This window comes from Lissotriton vulgaris, chromosome 3_2, assembly GCF_964263255.1.
Source record: "Lissotriton vulgaris chromosome 3_2, aLisVul1.2, whole genome shotgun sequence".
Lineage (NCBI taxonomy): Eukaryota > Metazoa > Chordata > Amphibia > Caudata > Salamandridae > Lissotriton > Lissotriton vulgaris.
Window position 1 is genome coordinate 131,731,615 of NC_141690.1, and position 22,789 is coordinate 131,754,403.

At 44.0% G+C, this 22,789-nt stretch overlaps 1 protein-coding gene across 1 annotated transcript in view; it reads left to right on the forward strand.

Moving 5' to 3' along the window:
- CLNK (cytokine dependent hematopoietic cell linker) overlaps positions 1 to 22,789 on the forward strand; it is a 1,199,791-nt gene that overhangs the window by 710,303 nt on the left and 466,699 nt on the right. The window contains exons 11-12 of the mRNA XM_086964527.1: positions 13,361 to 13,379; positions 16,801 to 16,876. Of these exons, the coding sequence (XP_086820653.1) occupies positions 13,361 to 13,379; positions 16,801 to 16,876 (95 nt within the window). The remainder of the gene's footprint in view (positions 1 to 13,360; positions 13,380 to 16,800; positions 16,877 to 22,789) is intronic.

Here is a 22,789-nt window from a genome sequence, read left to right on the forward strand (position 1 = left end):
AGGTCGTATCCAGCGTTGGCAGATCTTTCCCCCAAATTCTCTCCGGTATCCGAAATTCCTCCTCCCCTGCAACTATGAGAGCCCAGTACCAGAATGATATTTCCTTCTTGAAAGGTTTTTCCAACATTTTCTTTTCCAGGAGTATATTGCCAGTCTTGGTTTCCTTCCCGGACTTTGTCACCCTAATTAAATGTTGATTAGAGTTGAAATATTAAATTATTTTGGTTCTGTGTCCTGCATCTACCCTAATGAAATGTAATTTTGAGTAGGAGTACCACATTACATAGGTGAAGTGTGTAGTATGTATGAAAATTAGAAACAGTTATATGTGTAAATCTTAAAAGGGTTATAACATTGTCAAAAAAAACATCTTATGTTTATCTATATGTATTGTAAAATGTAATTAAAAAACATTTGTTATATTTTTATGTATGATTTTTTAAAAGCTACTAGATAAAAATAACAGTGGTTTTTCAAAAAAACTTTATTTATTTTTTACATAGTAAAAAAGGTACATTCTATATGTATTACAAAGCAATGTATAACATAATATCCAAAAAATATAAGTACAATGTAATTAGAAAAATAACATTTTGGAATAGTTTTAAAAAAAAATACATTTTAGGTACATACAAAAAATGTAGTACATGATTATACAATGAGGAATACTATACATAGAGTACAAAAATGTAGATACAAATTTAAGTAATTATACATTGATAATAAAATATTTTTTTTTAATTTGTAAACCTAATACTGTGTTGTACAAATGATGTAATAAAATAATACACATATTTATAAAGAAATATTGATATTAATAATATTGTACATCATACCATTAACATCATTTTCAGAATACTTTTAAATTATAATATTAATGATATATGTTAAAATTATTATTCTTTTTTTAATTAATAATAATAATTAAATGTTAGTGATATTGTTCAAAAAACATAAAGAAAAAATAGACAGTAATTTTGACATTTTTAACAGAATAATATTTAATAAATATTGCATTAAATATTAAACATTATTAATATTTAATGTAATAAATATTAAAAGTAAGAATATAATACACTTGTAAGTTAAAAAAAACAACATATACATTTTTGTATGTTGGTAAGTATATTGTAAAATTTTTCCATTATTTTTCTCAGTTAAATAAATGTTTAGGGCATTTATTGCACTATTTCTTTCATTACTGTATTATTTGGGTCTTTTATTTTGTAACCGCTCATAGGGGTCCATTAGGATGGCGGGCGGGAAACAGTCCGCCCGCCACCCTAACGGAGATCGGGACCGCCCGCCTAAAGGGCGGGGGTCCCGACAATGGCATTAGGATGCGCCCGCCACAGTGGCGGGCGCATTCCTCAAATTAACATTGTGGCTGGCGTTGCTCACTGCACCGCCCGCCACAATGTTCAAAACAAATGCACGCATTTGCATAATCGAGGCGGCAGGCACCGCGCAGTGCCTGCCGCTGCGATTATGCAAATGCAGGGGGGTACCACAGGTACCCCCCATGTGCCACCCCCCTTTGGCTGTCACTCTGGACACCGCAATGCCTATTCTAATATGGCTGGCGGTGTCTGATAGACACCGCCACCATGTTCTTCCTTTTCCGCCCCGGCCGCTATGCGACCGGGGCAGAAAACAGGCGGGCGGTCTTTCTCACCGCTGCGGTCCCCTCTGCCATCGTAATATGGCGGGGGGAATGCAGGGAAGGATGTCGGGCGGATTGCCTCCGCCAGGGTGGCGGTGGCCACCGCTACCCTGGCGGAGGCAATCCGCCCGACATCCTAATGGGCCCCTAAGTGTTGATTTTTGAAAATGTCTCCATAGACATTGGTTAAAATGAAAGTAACATCCTTGTATGGATGTGTGTGGATATGTTTTAAGAATGGAATTAATCATAGCTTGTTCGAAGTCTATTATTATTTTTAGTGGAAAGAAGTCTGATGTTTGTTCTTTGATTTTGTGCAATATTTCTGTGTAAGTTGCTGTTTGTTTGTTTGGTAACAAACAGTAGATAAATGGGATACAGGTATTATGGTATTGCCCATGTATAGTATATCATTGATAGAATGGTTTAGGGCATATGGTAAAAGTTCCATCCATCATCCACGTTTGACTTTCTTTTAATTTTTTCAGGTTGTTATTTGTAGCAAACATTATTATCCTTTTATCTTTGTTATTATTATTGTAGAAGACAAAAGGTTCATCATTATGTGTGATGGTAAGTTCAGGTGGAATAATGAACTCCTCAAAAGTTTTAGGTATTGGTATTGTGGGTCTACTGGATTTTTTGGTCCTAGCTATGGTTCTTTTTATTGAAGCAATTGATGGTAACTGACCTCTTGCTTCTCTAGGTACTCTAGGTAGTAATTCTTTTAGAATTACGCTTGTTGGTAGGTCAGATGTGCTACTTAATTCTTTTATATTTTCTAGAGTCGATCTAACCTCTATTTCTGAGATGTTAGGTGGATGGTTATGTTCAGTAGTATAAATGACACTTGTTTCTCTGGTTGTTGCACGCCCATAGCATTTGTTAGAGTAATACTTAGTACATTTCCAGTTAACTTTAAGGTATTTTTGTTTTTCCTGAGTATAAGTATACCCCATATAGCATAATAAAAATGTTCCTTTCTGAGGTGTAATAAATCTTGCATCTTCTGTCATTGTTGTTTTCTTAAATCTAGAAAAGTTGTATTCAAAATATTAGGAAAATGTGTAACTTTACAAGCATTTTAAATTACATATGTACCATTTGTAGCTTCTTACTTACCAACAGTAAAGTATTAGCTTTAGAAAGTAGATGTATTTTTAGTTAGATGCTGTTTTAGTTTTTATAGGTCTGTAGAAAGAAAGCAAACCATATTATAGGAAATGTATATTTGTGTATTTTGGTTAGACATTTGCTAGTGTGTAACCTTTCATAATGAGAAATGTTTTTGTGGGGGGATTAAAAAAGCTAACAGTTTAAGAAAAAACACATAAAAATAGTAATAAAGGCAAGTATTAACATTGTACATGTTTGAGAGCAAAAAATTAGTATATGTGTTGGCATTCTGTACTTACCAAGTGTTTATGGTTAGTTGTTGAATGTCTGTTCTTGGATGAAAAATAGCAGCTTTTCGTTTATCTGTTATCTGTTGTGAGAAAAAATATAGTAAGTGTAAAAAGTTAGTTATGTAATTAAAATATAAGTGAATTTTTTACAAAAGCATTTTTACTTATTTCGGCTTATAAACCTGGATTTACTAATGTTTAATAATTTAAAACAGAAGACACAAGTTTCAAATGTTTTTTTCTTGTCACTTTTTGTCTAATGGTTTGAAGTAAAAACCAACAATTAGGTATATATACTACTTTATAATTAGTTTGTTGTAAGTTCATCTGTTTTTAATAGTAGAGTCTGTTGTGGAAAAAAGGAGATAGAGAAAGAAATAATTAAATATAAAATATAGAATATGAGTAGTAGGTTACAATAGATGAAAAATATTTTTTTAGAGCTATAAGATTACTTACGTGTTGTACTTAGTAGTATTTTCATTCATAGAAAAATATAGAAGGTGCTCCAAAAATTGGCAGTATGTCTTCAAGCTGAATATGTGTGCAGGTTTTAGGGTATAAATGTGATTTCTTTATATAGGGTATGCTTAATTAGTGTTTTATTGGTTAGTTTGAATTTTGTTAATTAAAAGAATGAAGTTATATGTTTGTTAAAGGTTTATACAGAGGAGTAGTGTATTAGTAAGTATTTTAATAATTATGTATTTAATTTGTATTGGTAGTAAAAATAGCATAATAATAGTAAAAAACATTTTATATATTAAATGTGTGTTTTTATAAATATAGTATTAATATAGTAATTAATACTAAAAGTGATTGTGATATATAAGTTTGTAAACGTTTATTATCATTATAAATATATTTTTATGGGTGTATTAGTAATAGTGTTGATGTGTAGTGGTTATATAATAATTATATAACTATTTTGAAGTATCGATATTTTGTGAGAGTCGAAATAAGTGCTGTCGATATTAGTGTAATCGATATAATAGTTGTGTCCTATATTTAATTATACAAGTCGATATTTAGATTTTCGATAAATATGTTATCGATAATAGAGTAGTCAATATTTTTGTGCGTCGATAAAGTGTGGTCGATATTTTAGTAAATATTTAAATATGTAAAGGGAATCGATGTAATTGTTATCGATGTTTCAGACTCGATGTTAGTGTAGGTCGATTTTTGTAAAATTGATAATTTGTCAGTGATTCGCATAGCTCACCTAGTGGGTTTGAGGCGACGGGCCCCAGCTCCCCCACCGGATATCTTAGCCTTTCTTCCCTATTTCACCCTCAAGGAGTGCATCATGTGAGAGGATAGGGCAGAACAATCGATCAAATATCAGGGACACTAATTTGCCCTCTTCCAAGACCTGGCCACCATAACTCAGCAGAAAAGAAGGGAGTTTAAAGAGGTAACCGCACACCTGAGAAAGCAGGGGGTGGCTTACTCGTGGCGCCACCCGTTTCGGCTGATCTTCAAATGGAACGGCAAGCTGTGCCAGCTCCGCTCCCTCCAGGAAACATGCAGGGTCCTTAGTCTGGAACATTGGGCCCTGAGGAGGCGAGCACTGGAGAGTGAAAATCCTCAGGCACGAAATGGCAGAGAGTGGGGCGGACCCTAACGCTATGGGGCAGGAGTGAGAGGTGCCCCTAGAAGCAGTACTGTAAGACACAGCATCATCATATAGCCCATGACTTTCATCAGGGTTACCCATGCTTCGTAATTACCTTAGCCCGGGAGGGGTTGCTGGGGGCGTCGGTTCAGGAAACGTAGACCACATATGGTCCCGAATTATCTGTTTTCCAAATGCCTGCTCTTTCGGGTGATGGGCATTGGACAATTTTTGGAGTTTGGGGCTCTGCAGTTGGGGTTAGGAAGGAGGAGGGGGGAACTGGTGTGCTATCATGGGGTGAGAAGTGGCAAGGATCAAGAGCAGAGGTACAAGAAATAAGGGCGGCAGAGGACAAGCACACAATGGTAGGAAATGAGAATACGCAGACACAGCAGGTTGAGCCTATGGTTGCCTCATGTCAAGGTCCACCCTCCACATAGTTACTCTCAATGTGAAATGGCTCAACAACCCCATAAAATGGAGAGCCATCCTATCTTATCTGGAGAACCTGGGGGCAGAGGTGTGTCTTCTACAAGAAACCCATATCCTCCCCAAGGATCGGCACCGGATGAAATCCCAGGCTTTTCCTAAGCAATTCTTCTCTTCCACATCAGATAAGAAAGTGGGGGTGGCAATAATGGTCACCAGGACCTTCCAGCGGACAGTGGGGGACAAGGTGCAAGAAGTAAAGGGTCGCCTCTTAGCCTACCGACTGTGTGTGGAAGGTTCTCCCCTAGTAGTGGGTTCCCTCTATGCCCCCAACTCAGGCCAGGAGAGATTTCTCAATACATCCTGAGGTCCTAAGCTAGCAGGAAAGACGGATAATGGTTGGGAGGGATCTCAATCTGGTCATGGACGTGGAGAAGGATAGGTCTGGCCAACACTACGGCCAAACAGGAGCATTGTTCAAAACGGAGGAGTGGTTGAGAGAGCAGGCGCTAGTAGATATGTGGCAACTAGCTCATCCCCAGTCCTCACAATTTTCCTTCTACTCCCACGCACATCATACCTATGCCTGATTGGACCACTTCTTAGTCTCCTTGGAGCTGAATGAACTTGTGGACATAGTGAACATCATACCAGCAGCACTATCAAGCCACAACACTGTGACGGTGACCCTCAACATGCCCCCAACCCGCAGACAGAACAGGACTTGGCAAATTAGGGAAAACTTACAACGTAGGGCAGGAGTGACACAACAAATACACAAATGCATTACAAAATATTGCGCAACTAACGCCTTCCTGACACTTCCCTTGCAGCATTGTGGGGAGCCCGCAAAACTGTGCGTGAAGGGTAAATTTGATAGGTATCTCTGCAGCTAAAAACAGGGAGCGTAAAGAAAAACAAGAACTTCTTACAGCACAGGTGGTGGAGTTGGAAAGGGTACATAGTCGGATCGGCGAACCCAGAGTGTGGCGCCACTGAAGGCAGCAAGGGCACAATTGCCAGGTCTTGACCTAGACAGGGCCAAATATGTGGCCCTTCGGCTCAAGCACTTCTACTATGTTTTAGAGGACAACCTCTTAGCAATTAAACTCAGGGCCCGCACCCAACGGATGAAAGTCCATGCTCTCCAGAATGCTAAGGGGGAGACTGTCGAAAGTGACGCTAAAAAAGCGGGAGCCTTCCGGGACTTCTACTCGGTGCTATACAGAAAAGACTCGCACCTAAGCGTACAGGTGGACTCCTACTCACAGGGGCCAACATGATGGCGCTGAATACTGTGGGGGCGGAAGCTTTAGGTGCACCGATCAGGATCGATGAAGTGATAGGGGCGATTTTTCAACCTCAAGCTCCTGAAACCTCTGGGGCCAGATGGCTTTTTGGCTGTTTTTTATAAGTCCTTTTGCCCACTCCTTGCCCCTGTCCTGATGCTACTTTTTAACTCATTCACAGGGCCTGGTACGATCCCCCCTACATGTTGGCAGCTGACATAGTGGTAATCCCTAAACCAGCTCCTACTGCCCGATATCCCTCCTTAATCTCGACCTGAAGTTGTTCACAGGGGTCTTAGTGGCCAGACTGGGTCAACAAATGCCTGGCATCATCGAACCAGACCAGTCCGGCTTCATACACAACCGACAGAGTAGTGACAACACCAAACACATTCTTCACCTTACCGACAAATCCCATCGTACTAGGATGGAGGCTCTCCTGTTGTCGGTCGATGCCGAGAAGGCCTTCGACAGAGTGGACTGGAGCTTTTTAGACAAGACTTTAGCTCACTTTAGCATTGATGACCTGTTGTGAGCTGCGACGATAGGCCCGCAGCAAGAATTAGGGTCAATGGGATAACCTCTTGACCCTTTGAGATCCAGAAGGGTACAAGGCGGGGTGCCCGCTCTCACCCCTCCTCTTCGCGCTTTACGTGGAACCATTGGCCCAGAAGATCATAGACAACCCTGATATACTGGGCATCCCATTTGGCGGGGAGAGACACTACCTGAGCTTATACGCCGAAACATCCTAGCAACCTTCGAGAAACCTGAGCAATTCATACCGGCATTTCTATATGAACTGGAAGGTCTCCGGTTTTCAGGTGAATGTTGGTAAGTCCATGATCTTATACTTGGGACAACAGGAGGAGCTATTTGGGGGGACTGCAGGCTCGAGATACAGTCTCATATCTGGGACCAGACATAGCCCCTTCCATAGCACAATCGGTCATGCATAATTATTCCAGGCTCTTTCCCTGATCACGTGGGACCTCTGGCAATGGCAACACCACCAACTGTCACTGCTCTGACGTGTTGCAGCCATAAAAATGTCCATCTAACTCAGGGCACTATACATATTTCAGACCTTACCGGCCTGGCCCCCACCGGGGATGCCTCACAAACTACAACTGGCAATACAACAGTTTATATGGGCGGGGGCGCGACCTCGTATGTGCAGGGACCTTGCCCACGGACCACCGGAGGAGGGAGGGCTGGGTATACCAAATGTACTGAAGTATTTTAGAGGGGCACAACTTAGGTATCTAGTAGAATTGAGCCGACCTGAATCTGAAAAGCGGTGGCTGTTCCAGGACAGAGCGTTGGCAAAACTTTCCCTGTGGAACGTTCCTTTCTTGAAGAGAACGGACAGGCCATTGAATCTCAGGGGCTCGCCTATTACAAGCTCTGTGCTACGTGTCTGGGATGTCAGGCGGGGTTCACGTCTTTCCCCTCACCGCTGACACCCGTGCTCGACAACCAGGAGTTTAAACCCGGGATGGACAAAAGAGCGTTCTCACAATGCCGGGTACTCAGACTGCAAAGCAGCGAGCACCTCTTTGACCTAGATGGGATCCTCCCGTTCTCAGAAGTGCGACAATCCTATGCCACTTTGGAATCGAATCGGTTCCAATACTTCCAACTCCGCCACTGGCTCCTTCTGTCAGAAGTAAGACCTCTTGTGAGCAGGAAACACACAAAATATGAAAAATGGTTAATGACAAAACACTTGGATAAGAAAATTATCTCTGAACTATACACCATGCTGAGGCCACCTGCTCCTTCACTGCCCTTGGCGGCCCAGAAATGATGGGTGCAGGGATTGGAGAGGGAGCTGACGGACAAAGAGTGGCGAGACATCTACTATAGAGCTAATCACACGGCCCGTAACACGGCCAGCAGGGAAACCGCGGTCAAAGTAGTCACATATTGGAACCTGACACCAACCCGCCTAAATAAAAAGAACCCGGACTGCAGTCCGACGTGTTGTCGAGGCTGCGAGGAAGAGGGCACACTACTCCACCTACTTTGGGACTGCAAGGAACTGACGGGGTACTGGATCACGATTTCAGACGACATTGACGGACAGTTCGAGACCAAAATCCCACGCTTCCCGGCCTACACAGTGCTGGGGCTCCCCAAACCGATCACTTATCCATTGAAATCCATCAGTAGGGTAACAAATGGGTTTGGCGCTGGAGCAGCTGTCCAACACATCCTCTCACTCTGGGGCACGCAGACTCGACCAACACACACGGGATGGTTACACAAACTATGGTACATTCAAGGAATGGAACGGATAACAGCCTCCTTTAGGAATTCTGAAGATACCTTCAGGGCTAACTGGCACCCTCTAGTGTCCCTACTGGCGATGGAGTTGAATGAGGTGTCCTGCCCAAAATACCTCGACTTCTCTGGCCCACGGAGGCAAAGGGAACAACTGAGGCTACCTTATCGGCTGTCAAATGACAATCCTCTGACCAGGGACCTAAAAGGGCAGACCCTAAGCACACCAGTTTGGGGAATTGAGGGGGGGGAGGGAGTTTCAGGTTAGTTAGTTTTTTGATATGCTTAGAAGGGGCCATCGTCGTATACTGCTCTGATGAAGACCACTCTCCTGACCGCACCACGTGGACCTTCGGGTGCTCCTGCATGGATATCTTTCGCGGACTAGAGGGAGGGGGATATAATGGGATTGGGTGCAAGGGGGCCCACTATATGCAATGTGTCTTTTTCTGTGCCAAAAGTCAATAAAACAAAAAATGCGTAAACATCTTGGCCTAGATGTAGTGAAGAAAGGGAAGTCCTTTTGAGGGCAGACAAAGTCTATGTCAGATAGACTACACCTGGATTATTTCCAAGTAGAAGAAGATGAAGTTGTGTGTGTTAAGCCCTTGCTTCAGGAAATATCAGCCATCTTATTCATAATATATAATAGTTGGAAATGTAGTCATCCTAGTTGTACTCCAGTGATTTGATTACATTTCTGCCCTACACAAAAATATCGAAGAGTAGTTAATGAAATTTAGACAATTCATAGATTTCGATAGGTATGCTGTATCTTCTACACTTACTTCTGGATATTGCAAGTGGCCTTAAGCAGATCACAATTAATTTTCTCTATAGCAGAAAAATATTCTCTGGTGAATAGGGGCCTGATTTAGATATCGCCGAACGAGTTACTCTGTCAAAATGGTGACGGATAACCCATCTGCTGAAATATTAATGCCATAGGATATAATGAGATGTATATTTTGGCGGACAGGTTATCCGGCACTGTTGTGATAGAGTTACCAGTCCATCGAGGTCAAATTCAGGCCCTAAAGCTGTTTAGCAACACCCAATAAAATATTGGAATATCTGGTTATGATTGACACTTCTGTGACAAATAGGGTTGTTGGTTGAGAGGGGTGAAACATCACACAAGCAACAACCACAGTCCTTTTTCGGGTGGACCACAAAAAGGTCATTCAATTAACGTGTGTTTAACCATCTGGTTGCTTGGCATGAAAGCATTCAGGCTTAACTTAGAAGTAATGTGTAAATTATTTATGTAGCACACAAACAGTAGCAAAGTCGAAACACAACACAAGAAAAATTTATTTTAACAAATTATTTGAGACCAAATGACAAAAATCCTATTACTAGAACTGAAGGTATGTATTTTGAAGGTTCAAAGTGGGAAATAGCACCTAAATTTTAAAATGCGAACTGCGGACACCTAGTCATGCGAGACAGGGGCAAAATTAGAAGTTATGGCCAACAGCGATGGAGCAAGGGTTGGATACATGAAGTTTATTGGGTCCACCCTCCGCTTACTTTCGGACTTAAAAGGAATATCATAATAACATTTCTGATAAGGTAAAGTTCAGGGGGACAAGGCAGCTGGTGGTGTCCGAGGAGGAGTCCTCATTGTTGGGGAGCAGCTAGTTGAAATCATGGTGAAGATTTCTTCATCCTGACCATTACAAGTCTGACGGTCTATGGACTGCTAGTCTCGGGGGTGCGGTGGTGGTGGTCCAGCCACCGCTGCACCGGTGGTCTGACAGCTGTATTATAAGTTTGACATTCGTATCGTCATTTGACCGTTGCAAACATCATGGAACCGCGTTCCCTGGTGGTGGCACAGTGGTCAGGTGCTCAGAATAGCTGGTGGTTCTGCTGCGGCACTAACATGCATATTATGAGTTTCCCGACGCCCAACCTTACATGGCGGTCAGCACTGCCATGTAAAAGATGGTAGTGAGAAAAAAAGGGAACCATGCAGAATCCTTTTGCTCAATGCAGGTAGGTGCATGCAGTGCCCCCCGGTGTGCAAGCCCCCCGGAGTTTCAACACGGCATAGATTTTACAGTCTAAACCGTGCTGGAATGAGCTGTGGTGGTCCCACGGCGGGGCCTTTTTACTGCACTGCTGTGGAACCACCATGCTGCCTGCCCACCAGACAATGATTTGTATTGTAATCTTGGGGACTGGAAGAATTCGGATATGGAGTTGCAAGAGCGGGCGATGGTACTGAGGCCCTTAGTCTCTTTTTTAGAAGCTGGAAATCTCCAGTTGGAAGAAGCTGCAAGCTGTAGCCCACAAGGGCCCAATAAGCCCAGATACCCCTTTTTCAAGAAGCCAGTAAACATGATTTGCTGCTGTGGAGAAGAAAATAGTGGGAGGTGCTGAATAGTCAGACAATTCTGTGATGCACCTTGGGCGGATTGACGAGTACATACCGGACTGCTCTAGTTTCTCAGAGCACGTTTTGGGCAAGCCTAAACCTTTAGATTTTGGATACCTGGGCACCTCAAGCATCACTTCCAGGGGTCCAGTTCTGGAGAGACATCACTTGGAGGGTCCAGACTCACTCAGGCAGGGTCCAGGTGCGGCTTCATAATTGTTGGAGTATTTTCTGTTGCTGAGCCTCTGAGCAAGAGGCCAGCCAGATAGTTGTTCAGCAAGTCCTGGAGCCAATGGAAGAGTGGGCCTGAGGGTCCTATTTTTATATCTGTTGCCTCCTTTGAAGAGGGAGAAGCTTCTAGAGGATTCTGTTCGCAGAAGTGTCTGGAATTTCCTACATCTCTACTGTTGTCTCAGTCTGTATGTAGGCTCAATAGGCTAGTGGGAAGGTCTTTGGTTAGAGAAGGGTACAGTCTTTTGAAGTGCAAATGGGGCTGTGCATTGCTCTACCTCCCCATACTGCCTGTGATGCCCCATCCAGGCACACCTCTATTATGCGGCTGTCTGGGAGGAATACACAAAGGTCAACTGCCAGCTCCACCCAGTTATGTGACCCAGGAACAATCGGCAGGCACAAATTGTTAGAATAATAAAATCCCAACTTTCTATAAGTGCCATTTTCAGAATTGTTACTTAAAATCGCACTACCATTAAAGAGGATTTTCAAATTGCAAATCCCCTGACTTCAACCAGGACTTTTGTTCTTGCTCCCAATCAAAAGTTATCCCTCCTTAAGTATAATAAGGTAACACAATGTTATCCTGTGGGAAAGGTAGGCCTCACAGTGGTAAAAAAGAAACATATGCGTTTTTCACTAGCAAGGACATGTAAAACTTAAAAGCACATGCCCAACCTTTTAATCCGAATGCAACCTTCCCTGTGGGCTATTTGAGTCCTACTATAGGGGTATCTTTTATGTTCTACAAGGGAGTTTTAGGCCTGGCAAATGGGTTATTTTGCCAAGTCAAATTGGCAGTTTAAAACTGTATTCATGCTGCAATGGCAGACCTGGGACATATTTTAAGGGGTAAATTAGGAGGGTGGCACAGTAAGTTCTGCAGGCCCACTAGTAGTATTTAATTTACAGGCTCCGGGTATATGGTAAACCAATGTAGAAGGGACTTATGCATAAATTAAATATGCAATCAGGTGTTATCCAATTTTACCATACATAAGGGAGGGAGCACAAACACGTTAGTACTGGTTAGCAGTGGTAAAGCAAACATAGTCCTAAGGCTAACAAAAACGAACTTCAGCAAAAAAGTGAAGGGTAAAGGCAAAAGGTTTGTAGGTAGGATCTACTTGCTGCTGTTGGGTTTACATGATGCTGTCAGGAGTCTATGCTCAATTGTTCACTAACACATGCCATTGATTCACAGTCACACAAGAAATCAAGGCGCAATGAAGAGCTTGTAAAATGTATTTGTCTGGAGGCTCAGTGGATTTCTGTTTGACATTATGGTCACAGGTTCAAATCCTGGTGGAACTGTTCATGTTTCATCCTTCTAAAGTTGATAAAATGAGTATCATTGTGTTGGGTAAAAAAAACATCTACTTTTCAGCTCCAGGTTGCTCCACGGACTGCATGTGAACTTTATAAATTACTGTGATATTATTTATATAATATATCTTTTACAACATTTTCAAACAAACTAGAGTCTGGAACCAAGAAGAAAAATAAAGAAGGCAGTTAATTTGATTAGGAATTTGATAGCTATTTTATGAAAAGGCTTTTACTGCTTGCCATTTTCTGCTCTATATTTTTTGCGAGAAATATAAGTTTTTAAATGCATCAAAAGAAGCAGAGCGTGATATTTACAAGTCTGAAAATAATGAAAGTCATTAAAGTATGTACATTAAGGGGCATTATTTTAACATTTTGATGCAACCAAATCCGTGTTGGGCAATAAACATTAGCAATCTGCATGAATCTTCATTCCCTAGCAGGCAGGGTAATGTTTCTGTCATCCACGTCCACCACTCTGTAGCTCGTTATTCATTTTTATATCAAGTAGATGATGTTCACGCTTGATTTAAAGTGAGATTTATCACAAAAACACGGCGTTTACTGAGATGATTCCATGTTTTATTGCAAAGCAAATACATGATTTGCATAATGCTCAGCACAATATAAAAAACGTCAGAAGATTATTAATTTATGAATGCAGAATGTGCTTTCACTATTTGAAAATAAACAATGTGTGTCATGCTTTTGTTTTTTTGACAGGCTCTTGGACCATCAAGAGGTTTGTAATTTATAATTGTTGATATTCTTTCTAAATTGATTGGTAAAGGCACTTCACTTTGGATATTCTTTATCAAATGTCTTCTTCTTATGTGGTCAATAATTACAAGTGATAAACAAAACCTAGAGTGTCATTTAGAGTTTGGCAGACAGGATGCCATGCCATAAAGATGGAAGAGTGACTTGTCTGCCAAGGTAATGATCCATCCACACTGTTTAGAGTGAAGAGGACCCTCATCTTCTGCCGATGATGCCCCTGCTGGCTCCACGGAGGGAAACCTTAGACTTCGGCGTATCGGATTTCAGGTCTACGTACATCAGTTTGTCTGCCCTTTTCAGGACTGCTGGCAGTTCTAAACAAATAAAAATGAACGTCACCCCCAAAACCCTGGGATAAAAGTCCCAGGCTATTACGGTCATTAGTTTTTATTTTTCAAACAAAAACTCCTGCTTTGGGAGTTTGTTTAAAAAAAAAAATCCTTGCTTGGTGACCCCACGAAAGAACACAAAAAAATTATGAATTTAAGGAATTAATTAATTTCAGCCACTGCTAATCACTCAGGGCTGCATCCCAGTCTATTGATATTTTGCACACCATGCCACCTCAGTTCGAACATTGCCATATGCAAATCACTCTTGGCCCTGCACCAATGGGAACAGTCCAGTCCGAATAGCCAGGCCACACCCTACCTGAAAGGGAACACAAGCAACCCAAAGCTTGTTTTGCCTTAGTTTTGGGTCATCAGCCAGGTATAGGTTGGTTCCAGTGACAAGTGTGCACAGGACCCATGCCTGGGCATACCCATTCAACTTAGGGTGACACACTAAAGAACACAAAATAAATGATGTATGTAATGCTTGAATTGATCTCTGCCACTGTTAATCACGCAGACCGCATCCCAGTCCATCATGATTTTGCGCACCATGCCACCTCACGTTGAACACTGCCATGTGCAATTCTGTCTTGAAACTGCTCCAATGGTACAACAGGAACTTCCAGACCAGGTCATCCCTGAACCCGAACACAAACACTGTTTTCCCCATAGTTAGGGCTCATCAGCCTGGTAAAGTTTGGTTCCAGTGACACAGTGTGAACAGGACCTACTTCTGGTCATGCCAGTCCTGCTTAAGGCGACATGCTGAAGAATACCAAAAAAAATGAATGAAATGCTTGAATTAATACATCCACTGGTAATCACTCGGGCCGCATTGTTTTTTCCACACCAAGCCATGTCAGTTTCAAACCTGCCATATGCAAATCAGTCTTGACCCAACCCCACTGGGAACAATCCAGCCTGAACTGCCAGGCAAGGTCCTCCCTGAACTGGAACACAAGCAACCCAGGACCGGTTTCTCCCTAGTTATGGCTCATCACCTAGGTGTAGTTTGGGTCCATTGATAGTGTGCACACAAGCCCACCTGTAGGCACTCCTGTCCTACTTAAGGGCTGATTCCGATCTGGGTTGGAAAGCTCTCTGTCCAAGCCGGATCTGGAGTGTTTTCCAACTGAGCCGAAGTCCTGCAGTCCGACCGAGCGAGTACGATGCGCCCGTGTGCTGCCGGACTCGGTTCTGTCGGACTCCCATAGAAGTCAATGGGAGCCGGTTGTACGACGCATACATGGGCTCCCATTGACTGAATGGGTACGTCTCGCACAGGGGCGCCCCCTACAGTGGGTACACTTCTGTGCCATCCTCACCGTACATGCCTGTGTTGGGGAGACCCTTGGGTCTCCTCCTGTGTCCGAGTCATAGGTCTGCGTGAGACAGGGGGCCCTACGCAGACCCCCAAAGGCAACTTCCCAGACTTTTTCCGAGCCAGACACTCCGGCTTGCACCGGCTGTCCGATGCGTGCATCGTACTGGCTTGGTCGTAAATCGCATCCATTGCACGCCACGGTTAGCTTACGGCCTAGACGTACGGAGCGGTTCGGACCTGGAAACGAATCGGTCAATGAATTTCACGTAGCTCGCATCGTACTTGCTCGCTCGTACAGCTGTATGAGTCGGGCGGAAAACACGCGTACGGCTTGTAGTTTTTTCCGGCCGGATCACTTCCTACCCGGATCGGAATGGGCCCCTAAGGGTGAGATAATAAAGAATATGAAAAAGCAATGGATTGATCTCGGCCACTGGAAATAACTCAATCCTAGGTTGCTTGTGTTCCGATTTTGAGAGGACCTGAAGGTGAATCAAATTGACTTAGAATTAGCGGTGTACTATTTTATGCAAATCGTAGGATTTTTGTTATGGTTGAGTTGCACTACAGGTTTTAGACATCCAGGGCTAGGTGAGATACAGACAGTGAGGCATTCGATGTCTGGAGCAAAGTGGACAGTCTAGTGGAGTTGTTTGCCATCAGAATATTAATGCATTTTTATGCTAATATTGAGTGGAATCTTGTTGGTCTCTATGCAGTGGTTAAGAATGTTGGGGACAAGACAGAATTCTGGGAATTTAACAGGTGTTTGGGAACTTCTGGGATCTCAAGGAACAGAATAGGGGTGCTCACGTTATTTGGTGAAGCTTAATCACACAAAATTATACAAAGTGTAATTTAGAGTTGCTTTCAGGTTGCTTTGCTCCCGTTGAAAACACTGCCATTCACATTCAGATATGTAGTTGTTTGCTAAATAAATTACCCAAATGGGTCCAAAATCTACCTTAACTGTTTGTTAAACCTCTATGTTAAAGAAACTGCCACTATCATTTCAATTTGTAGTTTTGCACTCAAAAATTACCCGAACTGTCCGTTTGGGAAAACAAATTACCTAAAATTATGTGAACGTTCCAGCCTGCATTAAAATGTCTCTCAGAAATTACACAATTTGTTTTAATGCTGTAATCTAGGTCATTTCACATTTCATTACACAAAATGCCAAAATAATACTAATTATGCTGGTGTATTTAAAAACTCACATAGGCCTAGTGCTCATGTGAACAAACTGCTCTTATATAGGACATTGTCTACAATTTATAAGGAGCTGTGTTCTGAAGCTAGATTGATTTTCATGATGGACATAATTGGTGCTGATTGGATCTTGGAAATGGGTTGAGGCTGCTGTTTTGGTGAATTTGCCAATAGGGCGTAGTGAGTTATAGGCAAGTGATTGGCTAGGTGATAAGGGTGTAGTGTGGGCTTCCGCAGGGGTGGGGGAATCTGGCCTGTCTTGAGCCATGTGGGAGTATGCCTTAAGGCATTGACAATGGTGAGCAGGGGTTAGAGAGGTTCTCCAAAGAGGGGTTTGTAGAAGGACTGGTGTAAAACATACTCCCTGCCCTAACTGGTTTCTTGAATAGATATCTCTTGAAATCCTCTCTGTATAAACAAGCTAAATTAAATATATTTTAATAAATGTTGCCAAAAATTTCATTATTTGATGCATGGTGAAAGGTAAAGCGCAATATTTATTTTCTCTTCAGTTTCAGAACTCAAGGACAAACAAGTATTATCGTTGAAGTCTTTGGAATATGCATTAAACTCTGTCCCAGATCACAGGTAAATAAATTAATATGAAATCTTTGTAAATGTATCTAATTAGTATTTTTATTTTCTGTTAAAATACGTTATGAACTCTCAAAAGACATATACCTGGGAGTATTAGTACATTTCTAATAATCTCATAATAAGGTGAGTGCCACATACCAAGTTTCAATATTAAAGACCACAAGTCGATCAAATGTTACTTTCACTACAAAGGTATTCAAAGGGTAAACTCCCTACTGCGAATAAATTGAAGCAGAAAATATGTGAACATGGTGTAATGCACAGATATGTGTGCCACATTTCTAGACACCATACCGACAGAAACAATATTGACATCAAGTCAAGTCAAATTAGCTTTATTCGAGATGTACTCATAAAAGCATAAGAATAACAATTCTGCATTCTATACAAATACGTATGTAATGGTAATTTGCCATTTTTATAAACATAAAGATTTGCAATAAAAACAGGATCTAAAACACTAAAAAAGTAAAGTCATCCCGAAAGCTATATGCAAGAAGACTATTAAAACAAGTTGTGGTCAAACTGTTTCTTTTAAAAACATTTTTATTTGCATTTTATTACAACTCAACAATACAGTCATGTCATCATCAGTTCGCATTTCCCCGTGTCCCACCCTCCACCTTCCCCACCCTACATCTCTAAAAAGTTCCATGTCGATCCGACCCAAAGTCCAAAGTGCTGTGGTGCGATAGTCTCTTGCTTCCGGACTCTGATGCCTCTGGAGTAGACGCATACACACTCTTATCTCTCTACTACTCATGCCGCCCTCATAGCCCCCCATCCAACCCGTGATGCTTCCTCCATTTGCCCCAAACCTTACGGAACTTCTTCGGGCATCCCTTTGCTTTGTAAGTGACCCTTTCAGCGGCCATGTAAAGGTCTAACCCTCTCCTCCATTGTTACAAGCCTGGCGGTTCTTGAGCCCCCCAATACTTAGCTATGTCCCTTTTTGCCACCACTAGCGCCAAAACCAGAAAGATCAGTAGGGAACGCGCTATGTCTACGTCGTTGGTCATACCTAGAAGGGCCATCCGGGGCTCAGGTTGGAGAGAGGTCTCCAGCACCTCGCTCAAAAACTTTACCCCAATAGTCTTGAATCGTGCGGCATGCCCATATGATGTGATAGAAGTCCCCTTCCATTTCCCTACATCTAAGGCACATTGTGTCATCCGTCCTGCCCATTTTATGTAGTCGCACTCTGTCGTAGTACGTTCTATGAAGCACGTTAAATTGGATGAGTCGCAGCCGGGTCTTAATTGCCACCTCCCTGGGATGCAATAACACCATGTCCCAGTCAATATCATCCATGTCTCCCACCTCATTCTCCCATACCCTCCAAAGTTAGCCCAGGTCACCTAGCATATTATTTGTTAAAGTTCTATATGTAAGTGATACCGCTTTTCCCTGTATCTGTTCCTGTAGCAGCCGTCCCTCTAGAGGTGCGTATTCCGGGATTTCGGCAGACTGAATCTTTTCTGCGCGCCAAGCATGTCGCAGCTGCACGTAATAAAAGAACTGCGTGCAATGCAGTCCGAAGTCAGACCTCAAAGCCGCAAATGATTTCAGCTCTCCTTTGGCCACTATGTCTCCCAAGGTGGAGATACCTATGTCATCCCACCTCTGGAAACCTTTTAATTTGTTCAGTTCTATCAGCCACATACAGAGTCAGATCGGCGTCTGTCGAGTGGGTTTTCTCCCCCACCCCGTGTGGTTCATCGCCTTATTCCACAGTTGTAGGGTAATTCACATAGCAGGGAGAAGCTGCCCCCGCCTGGCACCCCCATATAGGTAGTACATCATCGGCCTAGTTGATTTCCTATGTCTCTCCAGGGCATAAGTGGGGTGATCTGCCTGCGCATGTAGCCAATCATTAATTGGGGCTATATGTTCCGCCCAGTAGTATGCCTCCAGATCCGGGAGCGAGATCCCTCCGCTGTATTGATGTCGCTGAAGGGTGTTCATTGCTACTCTGGATTGTTTACCGCATGTATTCTCTCGAACACTTTTTGTGGAAGCGGATAATACTTATTCTGTAGGGCATATACAAATTTGGGAAGTGTGATCATCTTGAACATAGCCACCCGACCCAAGATAGTGAGTGGGAGCTGCCTCCAGCGAGTCGTGTCCTCTATGAAGTTCAATATTATTTGTTCTAAATTCTGTCTGTAGGACTGCTTTCGATCCAGGGTGACATACACTCCGAGGTACTTAAACCCCTCTACTGTCGTCAACAACCTTCCAGGAAGGTCCCGCCAGAGTACCCGCCCCTTAGGGTCATAGAGGATTGATTTGTGCTAGTTGATCTGGTAACCCGCATACCTTCCAAATCGCTCCAGTCCCAAGAACATCTCCGGTATCGTGGTTTCTGGCTGTGTGATGTATAGCAGGATATCATCCGCATAGAGCGATATTTTCTCTTCTACGGAATCCATCCCCCCTTCTGAATCCCCTAATGGCCACATTCTGACACACCCTGGCTGCCAGTACCTCTATCGTGAGCGCGAAAAGGAGGGGGGACTACGGGCAACCCTGTCGGATCCCTCTCCGCACTGGGAACTCCTGCGACAGAGGCCCATTCACTCTCACCTTGGCTCTAGGTTCTGTGTACAGCAGTTGGACCCACTTCCGAAATTTGGGGCCAAAACCGAATTTCTGTAAGACACCCTCAAGAAATGGCCAATGGACAGCATCAAAGGCTTTCTCGGCATCAAGGGATAGAAACCAGTGTGGATCCTCTCTCCCTTGTACCTCTTGCAACCAGTTGTGAGTGCGCCGAAGATTTAAGCTAGTGGCCCTATCCGGGAGGAATCCTGTTTGGTCTAAATATATTAGCTCCGATACCACCGACCGAAGTCTTAATGCCAGGGTCGTCACCAGTAGTTTCGCCTCTATATTCAAGAGGGAAATGGGGCGGTATGATGCACAGTCATCTTGCGGTTTTCCCTCCTTATGTATTGGGATTATTATCGCCATACTCAGATCTGGGGGGAGTCTTCCCTCTTGTAATGCCTCCTCGAATAGTCCCTTCAGATGGCGTGTCAGGAGGTCCGCCATGCGCTTAAAGAACTCCGCTGGGAACCCGTTTGGGCCCGGGGTTTTACCTGGTCTCAGCATAGTCAGGGCCCCAGAGATCTCATCTAAAGTGATGTCAGCCTCTAGCCTTGATGGTCCTCAGGGGTCAGGGTCGGTAGTTCAATTGTGTCCATTTATTGTAGCGCCTCCTCACATGTCCCCAAGTCTCTAGCCCAGTTGAAGAGTTCATAGTGGTTCAGCAAAGGCCTCTGCAATGTGAGCATCTGACCTAATCAGCGTCCCCTTTGGGTATCTGAGTTGCTCCACCCATCTGGCTGCCTGCTCCTTTTTACTGAGCCACGCCATTAATTTGCCCGACTTATCCCCCACATCATATAGGCGGTGTAAGGTAGCTAACGCCTGGGTTTTGGCCTCCCCGTGACCAGATCTCTATATTGTTTCTGGAAGTCTGTCAGTCTCCGGAGTGTCCCAGTCTTTTTCAAAGTTTGGTATTCCCTCTCTAGGCCTAGAATGTTCGCCTCCAGTGCCACTGTTTCAGCATGTAGCTTTCTCCTCTCCACGCTGGTCTGTTTTGTGCCCTGTCTCGCATTACTGTTTTTAGTGCCTCCCAAAAAGTTACCTTGGATTGGACCGTCCCTACATTTTCAGTGACATATACCTTCACGTCAGCTCTCAGACCCTTCAAGACAGTTGCATTTTGTAAATCCCATGCCGTCAATCTCCAGCGTCCTCTACTCCTATCCCTACCCATTCCCACCCTTGCTAGTAGTGGGGAGTGGTCGGAGATCCCTCTTGCTTTATACTCCGATGTGTCGTCTACTGTCAAGTTATGTCTGGGCATGAAAAGGTAGTCCAGCCTGGAGTATACTTTATGTGAGCCCGAGAAGAAGGAGTAGGTCTTCTGATCGGGGTGTAGCCACCTCCACACGTCTGTAAGTCCCATGTTTGTAGCCATTTGAGAGAGGGGAGTCCGGGTCTGATCTCTGGACGCCGTTCCCGTCCGGTCTAGCCCTGGGTCCATCACATCATTAAAATCTCCCCCAAGAATCTGTGTAGTGTCAGCTGTGTCTAGAAGAATATCACCACTTTCTTAAGCGTGTTGGCCTGCAGTTTTGGGGGGGGCATACACTGAGAGTATTGTGTACTCGCGCCTACTCCATGTCCCCTTTACCTCCACATAAGTCCCCTGTGGATCCGTCCATGTTCGAGCTATACAGAACGGTGTGGTCTTTTTTATCATTATGGCCACCCCTCTCGAGCCCGTGGTGTATCCGGCATGTGCCAATACCTTGTACTGACCCCTGGCTAGGAAGGCACAGTTTGTCCCTTTGAGATGCGTTTCCTGTATCAGTGTTATGTCAGGATTTAGCCGTTTAATATAAGAAGTCACCAACCCTCTCTTAATCTTACTGCCAAGTCCGTTGAGATTCCATGTCAGGACACTGAATGCCCTTTGGTCTCTGTAGTTTGTCACGTGATCACCCGGCAGTCTAATGTGTGTGTTGCATAGTACAGTCGGTCTCCTGTGTGGAGGCATCGTTTGGAACACTTAAGTGTGCGGCCACCATGACATGATTGTCCCCCTCTCCCCTCCCCAACTCCACCCCTTCACCCACCCGACCCCTCCCCCAACTGAACTCCCGTTCCCCAACATCCTCAAACTGGCAACACCCGCTGCTTCCCCCCATGCCCCCCTCCCCACCACCCCCCCTTCAGTCTCAACTTCCGTAGAACCAAGACTGCTGGCAGAGAGGGTCTGTCGCCCTCCCTTGGGTCCCCCCCCACTTAACCTACAGTTGCACCTTACGTAGCGGGTGAGTTTCCCGCCCCGCCCGATCAACCTGCAATGATGAAGAACATAGCATAGAAATAAATAACAAACAGTAAATAAAGGGGTGTTTGTAACTTGCGTGCCCCCTAAAAGATTAGCTGTTTTCTCGGGTACCAGTCCTGTCCCCTGTCAGGAGTGTGAGTCCTGTGTCCCATTGCCCAGATCTTCCGCCAGACCGGGCGTCTCCTGCTCTAGCTCTCGGATTGCCATCTCGAGGGGATGTAGGGAGCGTCCTTCTACTTCCTCCCCTTCCGATTATCGGCCACCCGGGTCGTCTTCGTCGTCAGAGGCATCCCGACTGGCCAAGCAACTGAATCTGGACCCCGGCACTGCTACCTTCCCCGCTGAAGCTGCCGAGTTCTGTCTTCTCCGTTCCGATGTGTTGGGACCCGGGTATGGTGACGTCTGCGTACGTTGCCTTGTCCACGGCTTTTTAAGTCTCTGAGTCTTAGGGGGGCTGCGCCTAAGGCTGGCGGCTGCCATCTCCTCCCTTAACCTACGACCTTCGTCCGCAGCCCCTCGGAGAATAGGACGCTCCTCCAGCCACTGCCAGGGCTCTTCCGGGCAGTTGAAAAAGTGTGTCCTGCCCTCAAATATCACTTTCAGTTTCGCTGGAAAGAGCAACATGTACGTTATGTGCAGGTCTCTCAACTTTGCTTTTACAATATCATAGAAGAGTCTTTGTTTCTGCACCTCCTGGCTGTAATCTGGGAAGATCATAATTTTCCTATTTTCTAGACGTATCTCTCCCAACTTCCTGGCCTCTCGGAGTATAAGATCTCTGTCCCCAAAGTTCAGGAAACGTGCAATAACCGGTCTCGGACATGCTCCCTCCGGGGGTTTTGCCAGGAGCACCCTATGCGCCCAATTACAAAGCAATTCAAAAATTGTGCCTGCAGGAAGGTTGTCTTCAGCCAGGAGTGCAGATAAGTTGCCATGTCCGCCCCCTCGATACCATCTCTAAAGCCCAGGAAACGTAGGTTGTTGCGTCTTGCCCTGTTTTCCGCATCATCCACCTTCCATAGCAGTTGCCGGTG